Source organism: Monopterus albus, unplaced genomic scaffold, assembly GCF_001952655.1.
Source record: "Monopterus albus unplaced genomic scaffold, M_albus_1.0 scaffold46.1, whole genome shotgun sequence".
NCBI classification, from domain to species: domain Eukaryota; kingdom Metazoa; phylum Chordata; class Actinopteri; order Synbranchiformes; family Synbranchidae; genus Monopterus; species Monopterus albus.
The window spans coordinates 2804173-2830759 of NW_018127926.1; the positions used below are offsets into that span (position 1 = coordinate 2804173).

General features: G+C 41.3%; 1 protein-coding gene across 2 annotated transcripts in view; it reads right to left on the bottom strand.

Moving 5' to 3' along the window:
- kirrel3b (kirre like nephrin family adhesion molecule 3b) overlaps positions 1–26210 on the bottom strand; it is a 161151-nt gene extending 134941 nt beyond the window's left edge. For both annotated transcript variants that reach the window (XM_020600382.1, XM_020600380.1), the window contains exons 1-2: positions 25917–26210; positions 25709–25776 (exon numbers count right to left, since the gene is read on the bottom strand). In XM_020600382.1, the coding sequence (XP_020456038.1) occupies positions 25709–25776; positions 25917–26143 (295 nt within the window). In that variant the 5' untranslated portion in view covers positions 26144–26210. The remainder of the gene's footprint in view (positions 1–25708; positions 25777–25916) is intronic.
- Between the last annotated feature and the right edge of the window lie 377 nt (positions 26211–26587).

Here is a 26587-nt window from a genome sequence, read left to right on the forward strand (position 1 = left end):
GTTAGGGGGAGCCTGCACTGGGGCTGATTCCACTTTGGTGGCTTCTGGGAAGCTGATGGAGAAGGGTCTTCAGCTTGTGGCTGACTCCCAGTTTTCAACTCTCCCCCCACAGATGAAGTCACAGGCCAGTATGGTGCGTCCCGTGAAACACCACCTGGTTTTGCTTACTCATTCACACGCCTGTACACTGCATCCAATAGTCTTTTCAGTACAGTACAGGATTTTGCTCAACTGGAGCATCCTCTCCTCCTTCATCTGGGCATACCATGGCCACTGTATGCCATCTAGTTCACAGTCCAGGTATAGTCCATGTGTCTGGCCCACACAGCCGACCAACAGCTGTGACAGGTCGAGGGTAGATGGGTGGTGCAGGGGTGCTGGCTGTCATGGCACTGGCGCTAGGCAATAGCGTGTAGTGTGGCCCTGCTTCCCACAATGGTAGCACTCCTCTTGGCATCATTCTGCTGCTCTCCCGATTCCATGTGGTAGTGGCGGTTGGCTGCCTCCTCTTTGCTGGTTTCTGGTGGGCACGGAGCCCTGCCTCGGTGAACAGGTAGCGGTCTCCCACTTCACCATGAGCCCTAAGGCTTCACTCAAGGTTCTGGGGTGGGCCTGCTGCAGTCTAGGCTTGTCAGGGACAAGGGTCTGGTCAAACTGATCTTTCAGTCAACTCACCCTTGATAGCAGGTAGCATGGAGTGCAGGTGCACTGGCCCATGCTCTCATCGTAGCCCAGAATGAGGAGGGATTCTCCCGGCAGCCGGGTACGGTGTTTAAGTTTAATGCACAGGGCATCTTGCAGGTCAAGTTTGCTGAAGGGCCTTTGAAATGCACTCACTAGGGCTCTGTAGATGCTCGTCTGGGCTCACCAAGAGCAGGCGTGACTGGGCACCCTGGGCATTCCACGCTGGGGGTTTGGGAGAAAGCACATTGTAGAGTGGCCTTCACCACATGATCTTCTAGTCAGGTCGTCATTGAGGTGGGGGTTGGTCCTGCTGTCACTAGCTTGGACTGATCCACTCACGGTTCTGGAAAGGCCAGCTGGAGCTGGCTCTGGGTCCCCGCAAAGCTGGGGTGGTGATATCTGGGTGCAGGGAACACTGGCTTTATCATCGGCCTCATTTTGATGGGCTCCCGCTGAGAGTGCGGTGGTAGGCTGTGGGGCCTTTTGCTTCAGATCATGTTGCCTGTCACTCCTGTTGGCTCCCGCAGCTCTTCCCTATCCCACTTCTGTCACCAGTATAACATAAGCTAGCTTGAGGAAGGAGCCAGAGACAGAAGTTGACTTTTTCTCTTTTATTTTCACACATACACGCGCACCAACAGCCAGAACACCAACCCCCAACCGCAAACTAAATACATCTTGCTCAGAGGGGTATTATGGAGGATCCCACCAGTTGCTTCCCCCTAAGGCATTCTGGGGGACCCTGCCTAGTGTCTCTCTACTCCCAACATTACAATACAAAGATAGGCATGTTATCCGACACCAAAATCTGTCAAGTTCCATTAGTTTCTAAGTGTTTCCATTTTGCTCTGTGGATCCATACTCTGTGCCTGGTAACGATAAAGTCAGTTAAATGGATGGCTCTTTGGTTGGCTGTAGATAATCCTCAGCCAAAAACAGCCCTTGGTGTTCCACTATTTCTAATGTTCACCTTGACTTTGCAACTACACTGTAATGCATGTTGCACAGAACAGTAAATATAAAAGTCAATTTATTAAACAAGTGTTTTCTATACCCTGCAGTATATCTCTGAGTATAAATTAGCAATCCTTGGTCTCCCAAAGCTCATGACAAGAAAATGAAATATTTATGTTTTTCATTTAGATGAAAATTTGATTAAACACAGCTTTTGTCTAAACTCCAGTTATAAACAAGGTTTAGAGCAGTGTTGACTGTAATTAGGGCTCATTATTTGTGGTATTTTCCTAAATATAATGGCATTAAATAAACATTTATTTTGAATATTAAGTATGTGCGTCATAAGGATTTCAGCAGCAAGCTTTATTGTGTTCTTTAAGGCATTAAAACCATCATGGTCCCAGAAAATACTTAATTCTGATTGGTATGGAGAAACTTTTAATAACTGGACAGTTGAAGCGCAGATCTATGTCATGGTCTATCTGTTGTTCTAAATCAATGCATCAGTATGAATTTACAAGTAAAGGCAGCAGCAACTAAGCCTCAGCTAAAGAACCTGGAGCTAGGGAGGCACACGTTTTATGCATCAGCCTCCTGGATGCCTATTTAAATTGTATATAATCCTTACTAATGGAAGACCACCAACAGAAAAAATTAGATATTTCTGCTGTCAGCTTTTTAAAAGTGTGTTTCATGCAGCAACCTCTAAATTCCACCAAATGGAGAGGGCTGTATACTGTATGTATGACCATCTAATCCAGCTCATGCTAAATGAAGGGAGGCTCAGTCTTGCAAAACAATGTTTTGTGCATCTACAAAGCTAGATGAGTACAGCCCATGTTAGTCATCTATATCACACCCCACAGTGAATTCCCCTAACAACATTACTGTCTCATTTATTGCCGTAGCAACTTAAACTAAGTTCTCCCAACTCACAGTGAAGATTTGGTGTCTACATAGAAAAGTCTCTAAGTATAGCTAGGCCTTTTGGCTCCATATCCTCTTTACAAGCATATGATTTATTGTTTCTTACAAGATAGTTTATGCCAATGCAAAGACTGTGAATCTCCAAGCTGCATAAAAATATAAATTTACTTATAAGTGATGCCCACAATAAGTAGTCTTTTTTTTCTAAGAAAAGTGGAATTTACTGATTTTTAACATAGAATAATTAACTAGTGGAATTTCATCTTTTTTCTTCTCTTCATCCATCACACATGGTTAAAACACCAAATGCTAGGTAATTTTTTTCAAGAAGTTCCAGAGCTTAAACATCAATGTCATGCTACGCTGCATTTCAGTGTTTCAAGGGCTAACTCAACACAGTTGCTGGCAGCTGATGTTTGTTTATATATGGAGTATATGTTGCAGATGGTATTTCTGGGTACACATTATGACAGGTTTTTAAGTGAAAAATGTACAGTGAATGATCAAAAGCAGAGCTAACATGCTGGGAAAAACTGACAAAAGATACCAAGTACAGTAATTTGAGTTGTCATATTGAGTTAGGCTGCTGAACTCACAGCTGTTGGGGATGATGGGGATGTTCTTGTAAACTGGCAATGTTTTAGATTTTCAATTAAGTAACACACTGCAGCTTGACAAGACAAAGACTTAGGGCAAACTCACATTAAAGATGATTCAGCCTGAGTCTTCCCTGCTGCCAATCAGAGTGTAAATCTCATCAGTACAGATGATCTGAAAATGTTTAAATGAATATTCTGATTGACAGCCACTTATAAAGCTACTCTCTCTTTGTTGATCAGGGTACTTGGTCAATAACAAAAATTTTAGCCATTTATTTTTCTTTTTGTGTGATTTTCAACTTGTCATTACTGGTGGTGAAAAAATGATGGCAACATCGCGGCAGAATTTGTAGATATGATTGCATTTGTCTGTTGTAGGACTGATACTGAAGGAGCCATTTTTAATGATTCTTTTAAATGATTAACTACTCTTACAGAAAAAAAATCCTCTGGTTAGATTTTTTTCAGCAAGAACAGCTCTAGCCAGTACTTAATAAACAGAGCTCCAAGAGCCAAAGAAAGGCTATTTTATACCATTCTTTATTCAGATATTGAGTAAAGAGAAATCTCACATGGTAATAAACCTCCTCAACAAGAAGACAACAAAATAACCTTGAAGGTCTTTTCCTAACTCTTATTGAGGAAAGACTTTCTTTGAAGACAGAAGACTTATATGAACAAATGTGACTGTACTCCGCAGTTGAATCCTACTTAAGTTCAATGTTCTTAGGGTACTTTTGTTAGAAAGAAATCCAGAGGTGCTTTCCAGTTTCTTTGAGACTCCACTGCCACAAAAGATATGAAGAATATAAGCTCCTCTCAAGGAGACGGTCAGTCCTTTTGTTTGCCAAGGACAAGAAATCATTTGAGGTTTACAATCAGCACTTGAACTATGTGTATTTGAAGTTAAGCTAAATAAACAAGGCAATAAATCAAATGACAGCATTCAAATGAAATATAGAACCTCAAGGAAGGAGGCTGTTGATAATGACAGTTAAATGATGATAAAACCAGAACAGCTATAATGCATCTGTGGTAAATCTATAATGGTTTTAAATTAACTATTTTTAAAGGAAAAACAGAGAACTTTGGCAGTTGGGTTTTGAAATCAGATCACATTTGAACAACATAAATCTTTTCACAACATCCATCTAAATGATCTAGAAACTGTCCAGTTTGTTAATGGCATTGTTAATGCTGCGTTGCCCTGTTTCTCAATGATACTTTAGGGTCTACTGTTTGCTTTGTAGAAGATTTTTTGAAAAATAAGGTTTGCCGACCTTTCTGGCGGTGACAATAACAAACAGTGGGAGCTGTTGAGGCCTGCAGCTGAATTGATTCATCAGGAAAGTCAAGGTACATTTCATTCATTACGATTCCTCATCCTATCAAACTTAGCTAACTGGTGTTTCAGGTCCCTGAAATTGCCCTTTAGTCCCAAGGGTAGAACCCTATTGCTGCCAATATTGCAAATATATATATATATATATAATATGGTGTAGCATTGTTAACTGTATTTAGTTTGCTACTGGTAAAAGAAAAAAAAAGATGTTGTAGCGTACAGTGCACCCCCTTGTCCTTGGTGGCGATAAGGATTTGAATCGCATTGTAAAATAAAAATAAAAAAAGATCTTTTCATAAATTGACTATAGTCCACCCACATCAGGTTTTCTGTTAAGGCATCTCCCGGTAGTCAGTAAGTCCTCTTTGTTTTGTATTTCCATTCTGCATTGCTGGCATTTTTTATGTTCCAGATGTTTTTGAGTGAATAAATATGTGCTGAACTCTACATATTTATTTTGCACGATGTGTACCTGCTTGCTTTAAGAGGAGGCCGTCAAACAGCAATGGATCAGTGATGTGGAGTATAAAAATGGGCCCTAAAGGGTCAAAGAGAGGGAGGGAGGGTTCACATGGTCTTGTACCCTCCTGTCCAGTATTGCAGGCTTGCTAGGTGGATTAACAGAGGTCCTAAACTGAATGCTACAGATTGTCAGGATTTAGGGATTTGGTAAGGATTGACAGTAGTGCGTGTAGATTGGGGTGGAGATTGAGAGCAGATGGCTGTGATTTGGACATGATTATCCACCCAGTATTGTCACTGATCTCCATCATCCTGTTTCATTTTCTCAGGAATGGCAGCTCTTCTCACACAGAGAATCCGACTTCCCCAACCCCAAGCAATGGACCGCTTCCCCTGTATGTGCAGTACCTTTGTTTCTATCCTGACCTGATGAGAACCATCTTTGGGCCAAACATCATTTATAATCAACTTCATGAAACCTTTCACATGTAAGCTTCTTGATTAGATTAGAAGCATAGCGTTCACTTGCCTTTCTAGCACTTTTTCAGGATAGTTAGACCAGAAATGTATGGATGCAAATGGTACAGAAACCATTGATGGCTATAGAGATTAAATAAAGATTTAGAGTGTTACTGGCTAAGACAGGTGAGTTCAGAGCAAATCACAAATTTAGATCATAGTCATTCTGAGGGAAAAGAAATAGCAGGCCTGCCAAGGGACAGGGGCCAAAACCACTTGTTCAAGTAGGAAATTAATTTGAAGATATAGCAAGAAGTGAGAGTGAAAGGCAAACAATATTAATCTCAAACATTGGCATATGTCATCAGGGTGTTTCTTGGCACTGTGAAGTCAATTAACAGCTAGTTTCTATCAAGTACAATCATTTGTCCAAAGCCTAGGTCACAGTAAGGTCAACCAATCTTTCTCATATGGCACATTTCAGGCACTGTTAATCCTGTGCTGTCTCTGCCTTATAGAGGGTGCACTAATCTGACTGTGCCATTAAAAGTCTCAGGAAGTTTATCTCTAAAGCTTTAAAGCAGACACAAATGCCCATTTGGAAAGACATGCCTACACGCACACATACAGATACACGTACACCAGTGTGTACATAGCCAGTTAACTTTTTAGCCTTCAGGGATACAAACTGAAGACAATTGTAATATTTTTCTAATTTCATTCCTTATAGTTAATATTTCAAAGTTAATGTATGTTCTCGCAACCCTGATTTCCACTGAGGAAAAACTCACCCAGTTTCATTCATTTTCACCAATTCTTCCCTATAATTACTTCAGCTTCTAACTGAATAGCTACAGGACTATGAAGTAAATCAATTTATCTCATTAACAGTACTTTTTTTCCCCCACACATTTATTTCACCCTTTTTATGATAAGCACATCAAACAATTTCATCAGCCATCACACAGTGTGAAAAATAAAAGTGATGCTTCATTTTACAACCACTGGCAGGTTCATTATTAGATTCCCTAGAAATATGTAAAAAAGACAGTGAAAGATGGCCATGACATGGTTCAATTAAAAAAAAGAAAATTACACACACTAAACACCACTGCCCATGTCACCTTGCCTTTCCTTTAGTGCAACATTAAGATGCTTTGGCAGAGTGACACTTTGTTTTACTTTTGATCTTTGTGATAAGAACTTGTGTGAAAAAAGCAGTCAGCAAACCTTAGGGAGTTAGACTCCCACTACCAAAAAACCATAAAGACCCCTCCCCCGTCTACCTTGTCTGTGTGATGGGACCTGTCATGGGTGTGGATGTTGGGGCTGATACACAAAGCCCAGGGTAGGTGACAAACACAGGAGCTTTAAATTTGGAGTCCATGGCACCTTAATAATGAAAGTGAACAGGCAGTATAAGGCGCTGGTGGGCTAGATTACAACCCCCTGACTGTATGTGCTACAGCCACTGTATTACTGCCACAGTGCCACTTTAGTGAAACAAAAGTAAGTGTGTGGGTTCTAAGTAAGAGGAGTTGTCATTGTCTCCAGTTGTTGAGACATGCGTTTGTCTTCACTTATTTCTTTTCTACTGCCTCCTTACAGCCATTCAGTTGGAAATAAATGTTTAAAAAAAGTTTGTATACTTGTGTGGCTTCAATGTCACTTTGTCAGAGAACTGTTTAGCTACTATACATGTCAGTGCAGATTATTTCTAATGCTTTGGGAAACTATTTCAATGTCAGCACATTCAGTAAACAACATGAATCATTTTCTGGAAACTTACAAGTTTCAGTAAGCATTGTAAGGTCTTAAAGGCTTGAATCTCTTTTGTTCTTAACACGGGACCTGCATACTGTATGCTCAGCTTCTCCAGTGAGAAAATAGAATAAGAATATTTCCCCACCTATGTTTTTATGAGTTATATTCTAGTAATTTCAATGAGTGTCCCCTACATCATGTGAATTCAGATAGAAATCAGACTATTGGAAGAAAAGGAGGAAATGTGGGCCCTTACAGGATACATGTCAGGTGCTACAAACAGCAGGGAGGATATTTACTAATGCTAATGAGACATTTTAAGCAGAGGTTAACATTTCTCTTCAGCAAAGCCAACTCCACCCCTAAGTATGATATGATATGGCATGGAGGGACACCGATATTAAAGCTTCAGGCTGCTGTTGTCAGTTTTGCTTGCAACCTTGGCCAGGCACTCTAACTCTGTGCTATAGGCATAGAAGCATTATGCTAATGAGAACTTGCTCTGTGAAGAATACATTTGCTGTTGGAAAACATTTTGGCTTCCGCCTTGGGAGCTAATTGAGTACTCTGACAATGCAGTGCTTTGCTTGTTCACGTACACACAGTCGTGGAAAATTCAATTTCGCAGCAGGTTCAGAGCACTCGGCAAAAAGAAGAAAAAGGGAAAAAAGTGGTGTCTGGATTAAAGCTGGCTCCGTAGCTCTGTGTCTGGCTCAGTGGGCATATTCTTTTCATTACACTGGTGTGTTTTATTGTTTTATTGACCAGCTGACAGTGAGACTGAATTGAACATCAGTGCCTGTCACAGGTTTTCAAAATCACTTATTAGCATGTTAGATTAAACTGTCAAGCAACGTAATTGTAAACGTCAAAAAATGTGACTAAGTAGTAAAAAGTGACTGTTTTTTCTTGGAAAATCTTCCAATTTCTATAAGAGTTTTGTATATACTTCGTCCTTATTTGGTTGTGAATTGATATCCGCCTCCCATGATGACGATTGTGTGTCCACCAAATACCTATTACCATGTATTTAAGAACCTACTAATTTGCAAGCTCTTGAGAGCCTAATGAGAGTCTTAAACAAAGCGTTGTTTAAGGCCAGCACATTGCAAAGGTGCCTTAGCCTCTATAACTTAAAAACACAAGGCTCAATTGTAAAACAAGTACACCAATAAGCGTTACAAGTATCTGCCTGATTAGAGTGATCAGGTTACTGACAGCAGGGTCAAGGTGATTTCCAGCAAAATGCAAAGTCACATATCTAGACAGATCAGAGCACAGTGCAGTCTTCCACTGGCTGCACTATAACCCCGACACAGTGTCTGCAGTTGTGTGATACTATCCAAGTGACAGAGGGACCCATCTGGTGCCACTGGCCCAGACCTTGACCCAGCCAGAGCACTGAGGCCGGGCCCAGTCATAGAGGATTGCTCTTTATGCCTGTCTTGCTGATACAGCTCAGACAGAGGGCAAAGAGAGGTGGCAGCCAATGGATCTAAGAGAACTAGCATTTCAAGAAACACTGGCCTCTCACATTGATCACATTTGCATCAAAAGCACAACCACACCTATATATAAACTCTGTGAAATATTTAAAATGACACGATGCTGAGTGTCAGGTTTGGGTTTATGTTAAAACAAAAACACAAATAAAATGAAACATGTTTGTCTATTTAATAAATCATTTATTTATTTACTTATTTATTTTTCAACCATTTCCTTTGTGTTTCAGATCAAATTGCCATCAACATTTATAGTCAGCAGCCCTGGATATGTGATGCTTTGTTGATGTTGCTGAATGATCTCAGCAAATAAAATATCCAGTCAAATATGAGCATACTGATAAGAAGATACAAGTGTGCTTTGAAGGTAGGGTTACAAAACTCTTGGGGCAGCCTGCAGAGTTCTCCTTGTCAGCATCATAAATATGCCCTTGATCAAAGGTGCACACTGCCCTCATTGTTTGCACCAAAGTTGGGAAAAAATCTTCCTACAGTGCTCCTCAATGCTGAGAAATCTACTTGTTTCTATTCCCTTTGAAATAAACACAGCTGAGTCAAATTCTTGTCTGACAAATTAAAATCTGTGCAAAGACCAAAGTGCTGTTTAGTACACATTGATTTTGGGCCCTGAACACAGACAAAAGGCATATTTTCTCACGAAGGTAGTTTTATTGTTTCTTTTTTGATGGAATACTTTGAACCTATTAACTCTGCTGTTTTGTTCTGGCATAGTAATTACTCGCGAAGCTAAGCACAGGTTTGAATTTGCATTATAATTTGGAGAGAGCGTATTTTCACTTGGCAGTACACTTTTAGAGATCTATGCATGATAGCAGCGAAATTAGGGATGACAGTGCTGTGCTGAATTCAGTCTCTTGCTAAATGACTGTTAATTCGGGGAGACCTTTTCTCTCTTTGAACACTAAGCAATTAGCGTTTGAAGCTAGAGGTGCTATAGATTGTGCTTTGGCAAAGCAGTGGGAATGAACAGCCTCTGGAGGAGAGGATGAGTGATGTTAATTTCAGTGTTGGGGTGGCCAGTCGTGGGAAGATAAAGTTGAGGTGGGAGTTTTTTTTTTTAACATTTGCAGCTAGTGAGCAACATCAACTATGTACCTGGTTTTACTGAGGGCATTACTGGAGGCGATTCTCTATCTCTTGTCTCATTTGCACTTTATGGCAAAAGTTTTGTATGTGGGTAGCCTTCAGTATTGTTAATGATGCTGCCCTTCTGCTATACACCAACTAGTCTGCAGTGCATCTCAGTGTGGCAGAGAAACAAAGAGAGAGAAAGAGGGTGGAGCATCTCTGAGCAGCCACAGTCCCCTGAACAAAGAACAAGAGTTCATCTTTTAGTCTGGTGAATGATAGGGCCACATGGCACGGCAATCTACCATTCTTTCTAGAGGGTTAAAAGGTTCCTGGCTTTCTGCCGCATACGGCTGCCATGAGAGACCGGTCAGGTCTTTGAGTGGGCTGATTCTGTGTATGTGTTTGTGTTTCACAAATAAGTATAAATCCATACATTGCCATTTTAAAATTCGCAGCTTTTGGCTCATTCTTTCTTACATGTGTCTGAGAGGAAACTAAAAGCAGAAGTCCGGGAAGGAAGAGAAAGATAAAGTCACTGTCTCTGTGTTTTCTCTCTTCCCCTTAAGTGCTCTGCCATCAGTGATCTATTTGCTTCACTGTCACACAGGCATATGTTGGAGCTGTCCTGTCATGTTGCATTTCATAAACTTTAAGATGCCCCTGACTTGCTTTATGTCGCCGGGGGCTGAGGAAGCTGCAGGGTGGGATGATGGGATGCGGCGGGCTGGTGTGCTCTGTCCTAGCACGAGTCTCTAGGGTCAGGTATAAGTAAGTGCACCTGTGACACGCAGTCATGTTAATACTTACATGTTGCTATTTATTTCTTTATTTCCCTGCTGTCATACCAACTCCTCTACCATTCTCTGGTTCAGTTTCCCAACTCTCACTCCAACCGTGTGACTTAATCAGCCTGACAGACTCTGGGTGCCTGGGGAAAGTCTCTCTCTCTCTCCGCAGTCCCCCTTCTCCTCAAGTTTATGCTCTTTGTGACAAACTCATTTTGGCACCTTTCAAAATGCGGAGCTCCATCTATGGTCTCTTCACATTCACACACATGCATACACACAATACTATATGCACAACCTCTGTTGAGTACATGCCGCACACAAAGCATGCACACAGGTACATGTGGGAACACACACAAACACAATAATATGCAACATAAATACACAGAATGTGGCTAAAAAGCTGGATGTACAATGTCCCCCAGATACACATATTGTGTCACACACCCCTCTCCCCTAGAAACCCTCCTTGTTCCACTTTCAGTGCTTACTAAAACAGCTTCGCTGCATAAAGAGGCAGCACTTCTGCTTATTGGTTTATTGGTATTGAGTGACATTCTCAATTAGTTTTCATCTGAGTCTTGTGGTGTCTGACCTCTTGAGTTCTTTTTCAGAGCTCATTATGAAAGCAATGGGATTCTATGTCTGTGGTGGTGGCTAACCTTGGCTTGTGTCCAATACATTCTGGCTAACAAAGAGGGCTAGAGAAAACTTCAGCCTGTGGTTAAGGACCTCCCCACAGGGCTCTGATGCTTCACTGTTTAATTCAGCAACACAACAGCACCCCTGTGGTATCTTCAACCACTCCACTTAATCTGAGAACCAAAACAGAAAAACTAAATGGCACTGTTCCTTCCTCTGTCTCATCTTCTGGGACCTGATTAAACTTGGACAGAAGGCTTTTTTTTAAAGGCTGGGTATCATTGCTATGCAAATGTCAGTAATATCATGTAATGAACTGCAAATCATACCTAGGTAACTGAATTATTAAATAGTAGGTGAGACTGGATTTAGGATGTCTGTATCTTATGGCACAGGGAAATCTAACATTGTGCCAGTGAATGAAAACAAAAGTAAAGGACTTTCAGAAATACCTGGTGACCACCCCTCACCCCCAACCCCAGCTTAGTGTACATTTTGACTGGTTGTAGTTCTTTCTACATTAGTCTACCCCCCACAACCCAAAACAACAAAATCTGGCCCACCTTTCTTTCAAAGGTCTAAGATGGACAGCTCTCATACTGATAGCACCTGACAAACATTTCACCTCCTCCCATCTTTTGTCTTCTCTTCCACATGCCTAAGCATTTTAACAACATAGGCTTCCAGGGCTTTCTCCGGCCTGGTTGAATTTATGAAGCAAGGGTCCTGTAGAGCAGAATAATCTGCAGATTTTCTCTTTGGAAGGCAAAACAAAGAGAAAGGGAGGAGAAGAGCTATGGAGGGGGAAGATTTTGAGGAGTCAGATAGGGGATATGTGTTAGGTCTGGTCAGGGATTCTCTCATTATTCACCATTTTCAACAGATGCAATGATGAGAATGAAACACTTCCTATCTCTCAAAGTGGCAATTTGCTTATTTAATGCCTGTTATATGGGCCTGACATCCTTTCATCCACCCTCTTTCACTAATTTCATTCTTTTCCTCCTTTTATTTCTTGGCTGATAATTCTCACTCTATTTCCATTAAGCTTTGTTTGTTCACAGCAATCTGTTGCTGTAATTTATTAGAGCTGCCAGCTTAAATGATGTTGCATGCCGACACAGCCCAACAAATAGTCGCTCCCTCCTCCGTCTTCTCCTTTTATGGGAAAACTGCCCTAGTTTTGTATAAGGAGGAAGACGAAAACATTACAGTTAAGATGAAGACACTGACCCCCTGGTGGTCGTGCCCAGGGACCAGATGTCCTGTCAGTGATACGTCTCACCTCCAGGGAGCTCTGGGTTGAAATCTGGTTTATGCCTCAATGGGAGCACACTACTGCTCCGGTTCCATCATTAATTCAAAGATAACAGATTCTGGAAGAAAGACCCATCTTTTATTTATTTTTCATTGTGGTCTGCTACAAAACAGAACTCACTCATTCATTCATTTGTTCATTTTTATTCTTTTGAGTTGATTCCCTGCTCCGCTTTCTCCATACTACTACTTTGTTGATCAGATCTCATGCATGATGTGCATTAGAAACAATACCAAGATTTTCAAAGCAGGATAACCATTATAGTGACACCGAAGGAGGCTATAACGCTTTTGGTGCAAGAGAGAGATCAAATTAGAAACATTTCACCACCATTCCTGTACATCTCTGAGATTAATTTATTACCTGTTGGGTAAAATAAATAAATAATAAATAATTTGCTTGGCTTGCTAAATGAAACTGTGTTTTTTTTTTTGTTCTCACCCTTCATCAGGGTCTGGGTGCTTGACAGATGCCCAGCTATCAAAGCTCTGTGAAGTACATTTCCCTCCCAAGAGGCCTTTGAGGAAATGTGATCACAAAGAGACCCCACAATCTTCACTTTTTCCATTTTCTAGCCCTGTACACTGGCTTTCACTCTCATTTTGTTCTGTTCTCCTTTTGTAGAAGGCGCTGCTGGTTTTTTTGAGATAAAAGACACTGGTTTGGCAGCCTTCAAAGAGTCACAGAACTCTGGAAGTCACTTGTATTGCAGAGCTGTTCATTCTCCATTTTATATCCAATATCAAGGTGATGATCAAAAGTCTCAGCGCTGAGGGAGAAGCTACTTTACTGTCTACTTTAGAGTAAACAACAACAATACCAATTCCCAGAGCCACACAAGGCCCTCTTTTAAGGACTGTCCTTCAGATAATGCCACAGAACAGACATATTGCTGTTGCTCTATTTGAGAAATCCCCTAGGTTTTGATGAATCTTAACACATATAGGTGCCTTTTTTGCTATTAGTGTGGCATGTTTGCTAGTTTTTAAATACTAAAAAAAAAATCATGTCCACTGAATCACATATTTAAGCAACCCATTAAACTGATTTTATACAAGGCAAAAAGCATTAAGCAATTACAGAGAGCCTGAAGATGAAGAATGACAGTGGACTCCAAGTCATTATATTTATATTCAATGTGGAGCACATCCATCTGAAGGAGACTCTTTAGGGTGTAGGAAATCCAACATATATGTATGACATAGTTCATCCATGTTTCAAATGAGGCTCTGTTTGTACTGTACAGCTGGGTCTGAGCAGCAACTGGCATCTTTTTAATGTAACCTCTGTTAATAATTAAATTCCGTAACCTAGGGAAAGTTTAGGGGCCATGCACTGGAGGTGATGGGCAGATTGGTGACACCTCTGAAAATCCCACTGTGTGCTGACACAATCATCTTTAGATACCTTTCTGCATTTTTAATGCCCTGTTATGTCAGTGTCACACAGTATTGGGATAGTGGCATTGAGTTTTCTCTACCAGATCTCAGTGAAACATACAGGAAGCTAGAAGTCACACAAGGGTATTCTAATAATAATAATAGTAATAAAGTCTTATGTTTCTCTACTATTCTGCTGAAAACAAACAACATGGTGTCTCTTGAATAGTTTGGATTAAAGCTAGGTAGGCAAACAATGTGAGGTAAAAAAATTAGCATACAATGAAAGTGAGGAACAATCACACATAGGCATGTTTGCACATACGCACAAATACTCTAGTCAGACGACAAATACACCGGCATTATGGAACAGGACTGCAAAACACAGATATGTTTTAATTTGTGACAAGAATGGTCTTCATTTGAGGTTTTCTTCTCTTTCATGTTCTTCCTTTGTTGTTCTTTCACTTTCTTTCCCAAGTCTTAGATATATTTGTTTGTCATTATATTGTCATTAGTCTACTGTAAGATAGCACTGCCTTTAAGCAAGGACAAAATCAAATCCTCTATTTATGTCCAAGAAAATGAGAACAACAGTTTTACCTAAATGCTACTTTGCTTTCTGCCTAAGATTCTATGAAATCCTTCAGATATACTTTCTGTTTTCATCAGTTTTCTTTGTGCATCACTAGTGACCACTACACTGTTCACACCCCTTAGCAAATATTTATTATTTGTATAAAGTCAAGGCATGGTCAATCATAAACCCAACCACTGCAGAGATCGGTGCTTTCAGGGAGACTGCAAATCTCAACAATAACACTGCCACCATTTTCCTCAAAATGCCTCATGGGGCTCAGTGATGAAATGGGATCTAAATTGCAGTGAACATCAGCACTGAGCCTCTCTAAACTAGATACACCTGTGATGATGGCACTGTAGGGTAACCAGGGTGCCAGCAATCGATGGTCCATTTCATAGTAACCATCCACTGGTCCTGCTTCCTGCTCTTTAAAAAAGATGAGTTGACCATAGTGGACCTACCTATCCACCATCCCATCTCACCTGATGTTAGTTCTTTACAGGGCACTGTCCACTCATCCATCATTACATGGGCCTTTCTCTAGTAGCATTATCACTTTAGATAAGGCTTCAACAAACTGTGCATGGCTTTTAGGGCTCTCTCTCTCTCTTGCCACTCTAATCCAATCTCTGATGTGGAGTCTGTTCATCATTGTGCACCACAGGCATTTTCCATGTCCCTGTGCTCTTTGTTGCACAGGAAGTAATGGATGGCCTTGCCCTTGGTTCACCCGAGGACTTTTGGTTCCTCTTCAACTATTTGTCTTTAGGTTGTCTCAAATGAGTCTGCAGTGTGGTATTTTGATTTGATTAAATCAGGTTTAAAAGGTTAGAGAGGGTGAGGTGAGGGGTTTGCTCTGCCCAGGTCTGAGAGCCAGTCCTCTGCCATTTAGCACTGGGCAGTAGCCAAAGGAAAGTGGAAAACTGAAATGACTTCGGTGCTCCTTTGTGATTTGTACTAATGTCCCCCAGGGATTGAGCAATGACCACTGTGAATTCCCACAGGATGCCAGCCAGATTGAAACCCCTGCCAACAGATCTGAAAGGATAGCAAATCATTTAAACTCCCCAACGTGCATTAGCATTTTTTTTTCAGTGCCCAGGCCAGCCTCCACAATATTAAATTGCTCTTGATAAAATAAAAATAAAGTGTTTGACAAGAGCTCTTCAGCTTCCAAATCAGCAAAGTGAATATTGGAGTGGTTGCTAAAAAAACAATTACAGTTTAACTCACTTTAGCCCCTTTTAGACAGAGACTCAGATATATTGGTAAGATGGCTCTTCTTTATTGCGACTGGGCCCATTTACACTGAAAAAAAATGTGTGCGAGTGTGTGTGTTTTTCTTTTACAGATACCAACATGTTGGTATTAAAGACATGATGTTTAATCTAAAGTCAGTGTGACATAACCCACACGTTGGAAATACACAGCATACGGGGTAAGGCTGTTGCTTTCAAATCATCAGTGGCAGATGTAGTAGGGATGTGCTTTTGCTCATCTTGCACATTTACAATATGATTTGGACTCAACATTGTTGTGCATACAGTACAATATGCTAATGATTATGGTCACAGAATATGTTTCTTGCAAGCAATGTTAAAATTTAAATCCCATGGTGGTATGTTGCAGAAACAACACCTCATCAAAACTTCATCAAAACTTCACACACCTCTGCCCATGACTCTCCCTTTAAGCAGAAGTTGAGTCGGAACCATTGCATCAGTTTTACTCTCATGGTGAACTAAAGGAGGGTCAAAAATTACCCCTATGACAGCTTGGCGCTGGCATAAAAAAAAAAAAGAAAAAAAGAAACAGTTCTATAATCCAGGTTTGAATAGGCAGCGTGTAAAAGGGGCTTTTGTTTATTAGGTTTCTGACATCTACTTGAGGAGTCCAGCTAAAAAACAGACTTAAAACAAAAGAAGTGCTAGAGGTGAGGCATGGCACAGACCCAAAGTAGTGAAATATATCTATGGATTGCCTTTAGCTGATCCTGCTTGTGACACCACATTATTACGGAGTATAAAAATAGGCCATGTATTAAAGTGGGCAGAGTGGATACCAGCAGCACCATATTAAAGAAACATCAGAAGCACAGGTGTACAATCAATACAGCTATTTTCTTATATTAGGATATATTAATGTTTGAGGATCAATACAAACCTTTATTTATAGTATGTCATAGAACCTAGCGATACTGTTCAGTTCTCAAAGCTTACATACTCCAGGGTTATTGTGCTGTGGCAGATTGCTTTTTGTTAATGCAAGTGAAAGTATGGAATGTACTGTATATGTGTGTACGGGAACTTGGCCTTCCTTGTGGTGGTTTAATGTAGGGTGACAGCCTGGTTTAAGGTTAGGGGAAGTATTAAGGTTAGGCAAGTAGTGGGTATGGTTAAGGCAAGTCTCCATTAAGTTAGTGTAAAGTCACCATGAGAAATGAAACTTTTCTACACAAATTCAAAGGGCTGTTTGAGGGTTAAGACTTGGTCCAAGGGTTCAAGTTACAATTTTTGGTTAGGTTTTGGTGTAGACATTTTGTTGTGATGGCTAAGGTTAAGATAACGGGATAGGGAATGCATTATGTCAATGACTGTTCTCACAAATGTGTGTGTATGTGTGTGTCAGGTGATCTTTAAGTGCATGTCTTTCTGTATGATGGTTCTGCCAGATGAAGCTTTGCCTTGTAAACAAGTGCAGTATAATAGGAATGAAAAAAGCGGGCACAGTTCCAAAATTAGCAGTGCTAAAAGAGTTTTCTAAGGGGGGGTAGATTTTGCTATAGGCAGGGCACTCTTTGGCTCCTAACGTTGCAATGCCCACTAGTGAATGGCCCTTTCTTCCCAACTGCATAATTGTCTTCGTGGGACAGGCAGGTGGCTCAAAGCCTAATTTGGCATCTGGTGGGGCAAAAAAATAAATAAATAAAAAAGTACATGGGAGTGTTGTGGGAAGGTGACAGCATTAGGCATTTTTATTCTCAAAGCTACAAATCCCCTCTGGCACATTTCAAAAGTTTTGGCTTAGGTGGAGAGCACGTTTGTGCCACTATTGTGTCTGATGTGCTTTACTGAATAAAACATCTTTTGGTATCAGTGCCAGATTAAAAAGCCTTTCAAAGGCCATGTTTCCACCATTGGTGTCTGGTACCATAGAGAGTACTGTTTTCCTATTTGTTTATTAAATAAATCCTGTCCAGCCCAATTTAGCACTGCTGAAAAAGATTTAGATATACAGTATGTACTAAAAAGGAAGCACCCAAGTAAGGAGGTAATGCCAAAGGCCTATGTATTCTCAAGGATGGACTTTATTTTTCTGAACTGAGAAACATACAACATCCTTATATTTTGCTTATAAATAGATGTACTGTACTTATGATCTACTGCCACTGTCATTTTCAAAACATGTACAGCAGTTGTAATGACAGGCAGAGGCGCATCCACATTCATCCACAGGTGAGGAGCTTCTCCCTCCCCAGATTCTGCTTGTACAAGTTAAAAGGCTGATTTGCATTTATATTGCCATTCAAGACTTGCAGCTATAATTGTCGTGGCACAGTAGCTAATGCACAGATAACACACACACTCACACAGAGTACACGTGAAGAGTGCAGTAGGAAAACCTTTCCCATCAATCCGCTGTTATGAATCTTTAGCATGAGAATGTTGGGACCGGGAGAAGCAGAAAGATAGAGATGGGGAGAAATCGGGGGGAGAAGAGAGAGGTGAGTTCATCCAGGTGTAATATTGAGCTGTCCCAGAAACTTCCCTCCAAACACTAGGAAGCTGCTATCTGATCAGCTACCCAATTCCTCAAGTGCCTCCTGTGCTGAGGCTCCACATGCATCTTCTAGGCTCTTTCCTAACACAGACTTTCACAATCATGTTGATGCACTGGCTGGCTGGTTTGCTCACAAATGTTTCGAGCAATAGCAGGAAACAACACGACACATGTTGCAGTACTGTGCTGCGGCGAGGCTTGTGTGTAATTTACTCAAGCTTATAGCAGTAAATCTGCACCAATATCACCATTAAAAAAATAAAAATTGCACACTGTTTCAGGTGAGGATGGTCAGTTCATAAATGTACTATATATACAGTAATGTTGTTTTACAAATAGGTTTGTCTTTACATGATACATGTAGGTCAAAGAAGCTCTCTGTTTAAGTTACATGCACATTATCAAACATACATGTCTCTTAAAAGATATAGCAACTGTACATGTCTGGCTAATTTAAACAAAGTCATGCATTTTGCTCACTACTTTCCTAAAACAACAATACTGATCATGCACAGGTATAAATTTTATCTTGACTTTCAGACTTAAAGCAGCACTGATTTTATAGTAATGATGAAATGTATATAAAATAAATTGTGTGACTAATGCAATAAACAATAACAGTTTTATTAGTGACCTCATGATCAATCTTCATATTAAAGCTGCAAACTAACTTTATGCACATTCACACCACAGCAGAGATGATCTGAAAATGAATCGAAAAAAAAAAGTAGACGATATCATTTGCAGTGTATAATATACTGCAATTTATTTCACCATTCTTTTGTTTATATGTTTTACATTTTCACCCACATAGCCTAGTGTTCTTGTTTTGCTCACCTGTTTCCATGACAGATGTTGAGTCAGGCTCAGTGGTGTCACCCATGCATGGTCAACAAGGAGCACTGTTTTCTAAAAACACACATCTAACAAAAGTGGAACTCTGTACATATTTATAATTGTGTGTGTGTGTGTGTGTGTGTGTGTGTGTGTGTGTGTGATCTTTTCTTTACAGGTCAACCTGGAACAGGCAAAACTGTGTTAGAAAATAATTGAAATTCTCTCATTCCTGTGGTGAGAAATTCATAAAAAGAGAAAATATGTTAAGGCTCAAATGTGAGACAAAATGAACATCTCTTGAACATTTTCTCAGTGTGACTTTCCTGAACAAAAAAGGCTTAATAATGCCTCAGATTTGCAAAGCGGCATTTTGGCATGTAAGAAACAAAGTTCTTATTGTTACTGTATATTGTTTAAACCCGCCTCATAGAGCACCTGTGCTCTACTAGCAATCACAGATCCCAGTAGCGGGTTTAAAAAACTTCCATCTATCAAAATCTCGGGTAGGTAGACACAAGCAGAGGGAAGACACCATCAAGCTAAAAAACACCACCATTTTTCTTTCAGCCCAGCTGCTTCTCTGTTGCTCATTTCATCATTTTCACACTCTCTTTCTTCATCGCTTTCTCACAGGATAGCTAAGTACATGACTGCTATGGCCAGAACTCATTTCTCCAAGAAAAATAACACAGTAATCCACTACTACTCTATTTACAGCACCCCCACAACTGAATACACACAACCCTGTGGAGCTGCCTTTAGTTGCTTTAGCGGGAAAAAACGTGGTGTGTTGTTTTCTGCGCATTAAACAGCAACTTAGAAGGCAGTAATCCATCCCATAATCTGTCACCAAATAAAATCCTCACTGGGTTGAGAGGAGGCTTCTGCACACTTCTCTGCATTTAACAGCATTGTTGCATGTTGTTTTTTTTTTCCAAAACTGACAAACTCCAATTATCTTTCTTGCTGTTGTCTAAGGATAAAGTCTCGGATGGATGGAAATGCAACAATAAAAGATCTGAAGGAAGAAGTGGAGCTGCAAACCCTGCCGTCACAGGTGACCCAGTGATCACAGCAGCATCTGGTTGAATTACTTAACACTGCCGCCCAACAGACATGTAATCTGGGATAATGCCCTTTTGCTGAGTGCTCCAATCTGGATAAATTCATCCCCGAGGAATGAGATCCAGCAACAGAGCCTCAGAGAGAGGGAGGAGATGAGGGATGTTGGGGGCTTGATTGGTTGGTGCTAAAGAAAACTGTTGGGGCTGGTTAGAGGGGCTTCAAGATGGATAATGAAGCCCCGCAGTAAACAGCTTGATTTTGTTGACTGGCTGACTGACTGCATGAGAGGAGGCAACCTGGTTTTCCAAGATGACTCTAAACTAATTCTCTGAGTGACCTAAATCAAATTGAGGCTTTCATCCAAACTGCATCATTGGATATGCTGTACTTACTTACATGCTGCATTTTTATTTTCATACTGCTGAAAACTGAAACATATGGAAGGCTGTTTTCTTTTGTAAACACTTGCCTGTCACTTTAATATTATATTAATAATTAATATATTAATATTGTCATTATTTGTTTATTTGTTTAGTGTTTAGGCAGCACGGTGGTGCAGCCAGAAGGTTCGGGCCCCACCCGGGACCTTTCTGTGTGGAGTTTGCATGTTCTCCCTGTGCTTGCATGGGTTCTCTCCAGGTACTCCGGCTTCCTCCCACAGTCCCAAGACATTCAGCTTAGGTTGATTGGTGTCTCTAAATTGCCCATAGGAGTGTGTGTGCATGTGAGTGGTTGTTCGTCTATGTGTTAGCCCTGCGATGGATTGGCGACCTGTCCAGGGTGTACCCCACCTTCGCCCGATTGCTGGCCGGGATTGGCTTCGCCCCCTGTGACCCCGTTCAGGGACTCAGCAGTAGAAAATGAATGAATGAATGTTTAGTGTTTTAAAAAGTCACTGCCCAAACTCTTCTTTGCTCACATGACATCTAAATACTGTCTTAGTATTTGGCTGAGTCTTAGCCAGAACTATATTTTCCTTGGAAACAGCATCTCTTTTTAATGCTACGACTGCCAAACATTGGGCTGTACAAGTCCCAGCTGTCCAGCAGCAGCCTCCTACAGTAGATTATTTATTCATATCTTTACTTATTACCATAAATATCCAACAGGGCATTCGGCTCGAAGAGATTACAGTGGGCTTAATCTGTCGTGGCACAGAAATGAGCAGGGGTCACAGTGGCTGAGGTGACTTAAGCTGCTAGCCTTGATGGGATGTGCAGCACAAACAAGGAAACAAACTGCATTCTATTGAGCCTCATCATCAGCTGATGACATCATCTGTCACTGTGTATCGATGCCTTGATCTAGACATGGTACATTACTCAAGCCAATTGCCATGTACTGTATGGTGACTGAGGAAATGACAACAAACAAACAAGGTACCAGTTAAAAGGTAATATGTAATAGAATATAGCAGGAGTAGATTACATATAGATACTGTTTGCAGTAGGAAATAGTTGATAGTTATGGGTGAGCTAAGTGTTTATATAATCTTGGAGAGATCTGCTTCTCTTTTCTGAAATGGTTGGAGATGTTTGTGCCTGGAGACCATGGGAACTATGCACTGATAGCTTGCTCAAGCAAGGATATCCTGACTCGCATCCTCTTTGTTTAATTTACAAACAGGCAGAACCCGGCCAGGAGGGGACCAACTCTGGACTCTGACTGACTGTACCTTGTGGCCACAATGACTGACTGACTCTTTGACAATCTTCCTATTTAATACTGTATTTGTTTATTTGCAGGAGGGGTGATTCTGTTCCCTATCTTTCAGATTGCTGGATTGTCTTACAACTTATTGAACTGAAATTAATTTAGTTCATATCAGATACTAACAAGCACACTTGTTAATTGTAATTTACCAGACTCTCATAAGAATATAGACAAAGTTCAGAACAAATTCGGTCTCTGTTCTGTGGTTATTAGTCAAGCAGCTTGTACTGGAACTAAGTCTGGTGGAACAGCAAAGCTTATGACAACATGCAATGTATATTGGTTTTAGCATTCTGATAAAATAAGGATGAATAAATTAATTGCCTTTGAGTCATTATAGTCATAATCTGTGCGTTAGACAACAGCGTGTTTTGCTTACAAATAACTTCATAATAATGAAGCTGAAAATTGGTATTTCTCTTTGAGATGTGTTTTGCAAAGTAATGTGCTGCATTTCTCTTTTTCCCCCTTTGGAGAAGTGAGAATGATTTCTCCATGTATAAAAAATCCACACATCTCAATATGACATTGGAAAGACATTTAATTATACTTTGGTTGAGAATTATGTATCAAAGCCTGCCGCCCATGAAAAGCGGGTTTAGAGTTGTCAGACAGCCGTTAATAGACAGCAGTAAATGAAATAGGGGCTGCCGGGGGTACTAAGACGTGCTTTCCAGGACTAAGAAACAGCTTACTGTGGCTGGGTGGTGAAATCAGGAGTTCTGACATGAGATATATGAGGGGGTGGGAGATAATGAAGGTTACTGGGGCAGGGAAGGGGCAGAAGATATTTAAGACAACTGGGATTTTGCTCCTGTGCAGCAGCACTGCCCCTAGTGGGCAAACCTTGAATCGGGGATAGCCCACAAGAAGATTTAATTTATCCAACACAGTGGACCTAAAAGCCAGACAGTTTGCATATTCATTTCACAAGGTGTCATTCAGAGAGAGAAAAGCAGAGAGAAAGAGAGATAGAGAAAAAAGGCAGAGAGGAAGTGATATACACTTAAAACTGACAATGTGATTTTTCTCTAACATGTTTTCTTCAGTCTGGCATGTCCAGCACAGTTCCTAAACTGCCCCTCCCCCAGCTGGACATCATGCTCTCACATAGTTCACCTTTCCTCGACAGAGGCAAGGGTTCTCAATCACGCTGCATTGCACAGCAAAAATGGGGGGAGAAAAGAAGAGAGGGAAGAAAAGAAGGACGGTTAGTCAGAGAGGTGAGAAAGAAATGTGCTGCTGCAAGGTGACGAGCGATATCAAGAGAGCTGACCGACGAAAGTGTGATACGTTGCACACTGTAAATTGGATAGGAGGAGGAATGGCAAGGAGGTGGTGTGAGGAGATGGATGAGGTCCTGGACAGGATTGGCCTAAGGTGAATGTGTTCCTGGTGTCTCCCAGATCCTCCTGACTGATGCTGTGTCATTCGTCGCAGGCAGGAGAGGTGACAGTGAAAGAAGAGATGCCCTATATGTGATAACTTCACAGTCGGGATGAAGAGCATCTCGTAACTGTTTTCCTTTTTCTTATTCTCCCTCTCTATCTCTTGCAATGGACCATTTGTTTGTCAGAGTTGAATACTCAGTGCCTCTGCATATGGACTGACACGTCTCTCTGCTTCTCTCTGGCTCATTCTATCATTTTCATGCTCTCTTTCTTCCTCACAGGATAGCCAACTACAGTATATGACTGCTATGGCCACAACTCCCCTCTGTCCCCCTGTTCATAAAACAAGATTGTTTTCTGCAGCTTTCTGCTGACACTGACTCGGCGCATAAACAGAGCTGTAATTTGTACAACAACAGTAAGCTACAGGGAAGCACTTTTTCCCCCCAGAGGCATGCATAGAGAAGGTAGGTTGTTATCCCCTATTTACTTGGCAAAGAAAGCAATGTTTTATATTATGGTAATAACCAGCTGTGCTGAAATGCACAGCAGTCCCATCTCATTCCACTGGTAGCAATCGCCTCATTCCAGTTGGTATTATCAAAAATATGGTTTTAGTTGTTCCCAGAACTGGGACTAAGCCTGTGATGGTACGTGAATGAAAATGTTATGGTTAAATAGTAAAAGTCTAAAACAAAGTGTGCAGTGTGTCAATAAATCAACCCCCCTTCTGCAATTTTAATGTGTAATATAACTAGGATGTTATTTAAGCTATACAGACATACAGTCGAAGTGGATATAAAACTTGCAGAGCAGATGCTTAGCGGAGTGGGGGAAAAGAAATGACTGATTATGTATTTCCGCATCACAGTAAGCACAGATGGTACAGAAAGACTTGACAATGAAATCAGTGGAACAGAATACAGCAAAGCAGCAACATAAGGAGCAGTTACAGCAGCCTCAGTGCCATGCCTGATATACTATAAACGCCCCATAAGCCATGGTCTAGAGAGAAAGCTGCCCTAGCTCTGTCCACTCTCATAGGGTAAACTTACACAGCATGTGTCCCTGTCCCAGGTCACAGACAGTCAAAGAAGACAAACCATGAAGCTGACCTTCTCTCCAGAGAAGAGAGCACTGAAAGGGAATTCATCACCCCAGTTTGTTCCAAACTGAACTGTCCTAATATCATTATTTTCTCCTGGTTTCTAAATGAAAAGTGATTCAGCAGAAATGTATAATCAGAATAAATAGCTGTGTTTTATGAATAATCTTCTTTTTTTTTCTCCTGTCTCATATAGGCTTTAAACCAACACTTGGAACAACTGAATTCAATGCTGGAGTATGATCTTGTTTACCAAGTTTGATTTACGGCATTGTGTTAGCGGTGTGTTACAGATTTTGAGCTGTCAATTTCAACACAAAGTGTCAGCAAACAGAGTTATCAGATTGGAGAGGAGTGGATTTTGCTTTGTCTGTACTGCTTTTCAACAAACTTCCTCTGGGATCTAACTATACACACATATATAGACACAAAGCAACACACATTCTTTCAGTCAGAGCCGTCCTTAGAATGCAGCCTGGCACACTGGGGTCAAACTTTGAAAAGAGATGGAGGCTGTGTCATTGACCCCAAGCCTGTGGAGCTTAAACCAGGGCGCTCATTGTGGGCCAAGCATGACAAACATCCACTGTCTTATTCAGCCTTGTGTGCGTCCGTATATCACACCGACACCACGGAGGCAGAGGTCTGTTGTACTTTACTCACTTCTGTTGTTTTCCAAAGACAACCACCTGGTGGCAATTTAGGGAAACAACTAATCTGTCCTCATACTGGTCACAAATAGACCGTCTCGGAATAAAAATAACATCAGCAGACACGGTCCACAGGGCTGGAGTTGCCCGGCTATACGCACGAGTCTGTCTTCTGAAGCGTGTCGCTATTAACTTTTTCTCTCTTTTCTTTTGGCCGGACCCCCCCCCGCAGCTGGACTCATGGGCTCAATAAGGAAGGACTGTCAGTTCAAAACAATGTGACTCAGAAGCGAATGCTCGGTTGAACCGGACTGAGGTTAGGGGGCTTTGTTTGTCTGTGTCTGTGTGTGTGACAGGAATATCAAGGCTGCATGGGAAGTATTTAACTTGTCTGGTTTGAAAGCTATTAAAAACTACAGAAGGGGAAAAGTCCAAGCTATAGGCTAACTGTTCACAGCTCATTTTCCTAGAATTTCCTCCTTTCTCCTTTGCATCAGACATAAGAGTATACATGGGAGTGCTATTTTAGAAGCGATTAAAAACACAGATTGCACAAGCGTAGATGTCACATCAAGAGATGAATTCAGAGACACAATTCCTAGCCAGCAAGTAACACAGCAATGACAAGCACACGAGATGTTATGACTAAACAACTTAAAATGGAAAACTTACCATATCCGGAGATCCACAGGAGCGTAAGGACCCAAGGGATCATGACTGGGGAGTGTAGAGGGCAAAACCTATGAAAAACAGTAGGCGAGTGTGAAATTGAAGTTGGGAGGCACAAACACATGCACGAGATGAGACAGTGCTCCTCTGTGCTGTTGGGGGGTGTGAGGGGGGGTGGATGCTACAGTCCCTCAGTGGTGTCTCCTTTTACCCGTGGAAGGCTGGTAGTCTATCTTCGGTCCTTCTCTTCTTCTGCTGATTCTTCTTCACTTCTGCCTCTCTCTGTGTCCCTTTCCTCTTTGTGTCACTCTTCAGAGTTGCGATGGTCAGCTCTGCCTTGCACACTCTGGTGTTGATGTGAGCTTGTAGACTGTGTCTTCGCTGCTGACTCTGAGCATACACGCTCACTCTTTCTCTCTCGCTCACACGCTTTCTCATTCCCCATCCTTTCTCAGCCTCTTCAGCCCTCACTTGCCCCCCTCCTTCTTTTTCGCTCTCATGCTCTCTCTCTCTTTCTCTACCACTCACATAGTAGACAGATTCAGGGGATAGAGCTTCACAACTAGACTCCTCCCTCCCTCCATTCTTCTCTCTCTCTCTCTCTCTGCCTCTCAGTCTGGCTGTCTGGGTGGCTGTGGCTGAGTGCGAGGCTGGGAGGCTTGGGTCCTCACTCTGGGAACGAGAGCTGCCATGGGAGAAACCGAGAGGGTGCAGTTTCGAATTAGAATGACAATAGGAGCAACTTGCCCTCTATAGCTACAAATGGCACAGACATTCACAAAACGAAACGTGGATTTTCACCCCTCCTCTCAGTTAAGACCCTAGCCTCTTTTTAGGATTCAATGGACAGCACTGAATCTTGCAATCCGTGAGCTGCCTTCC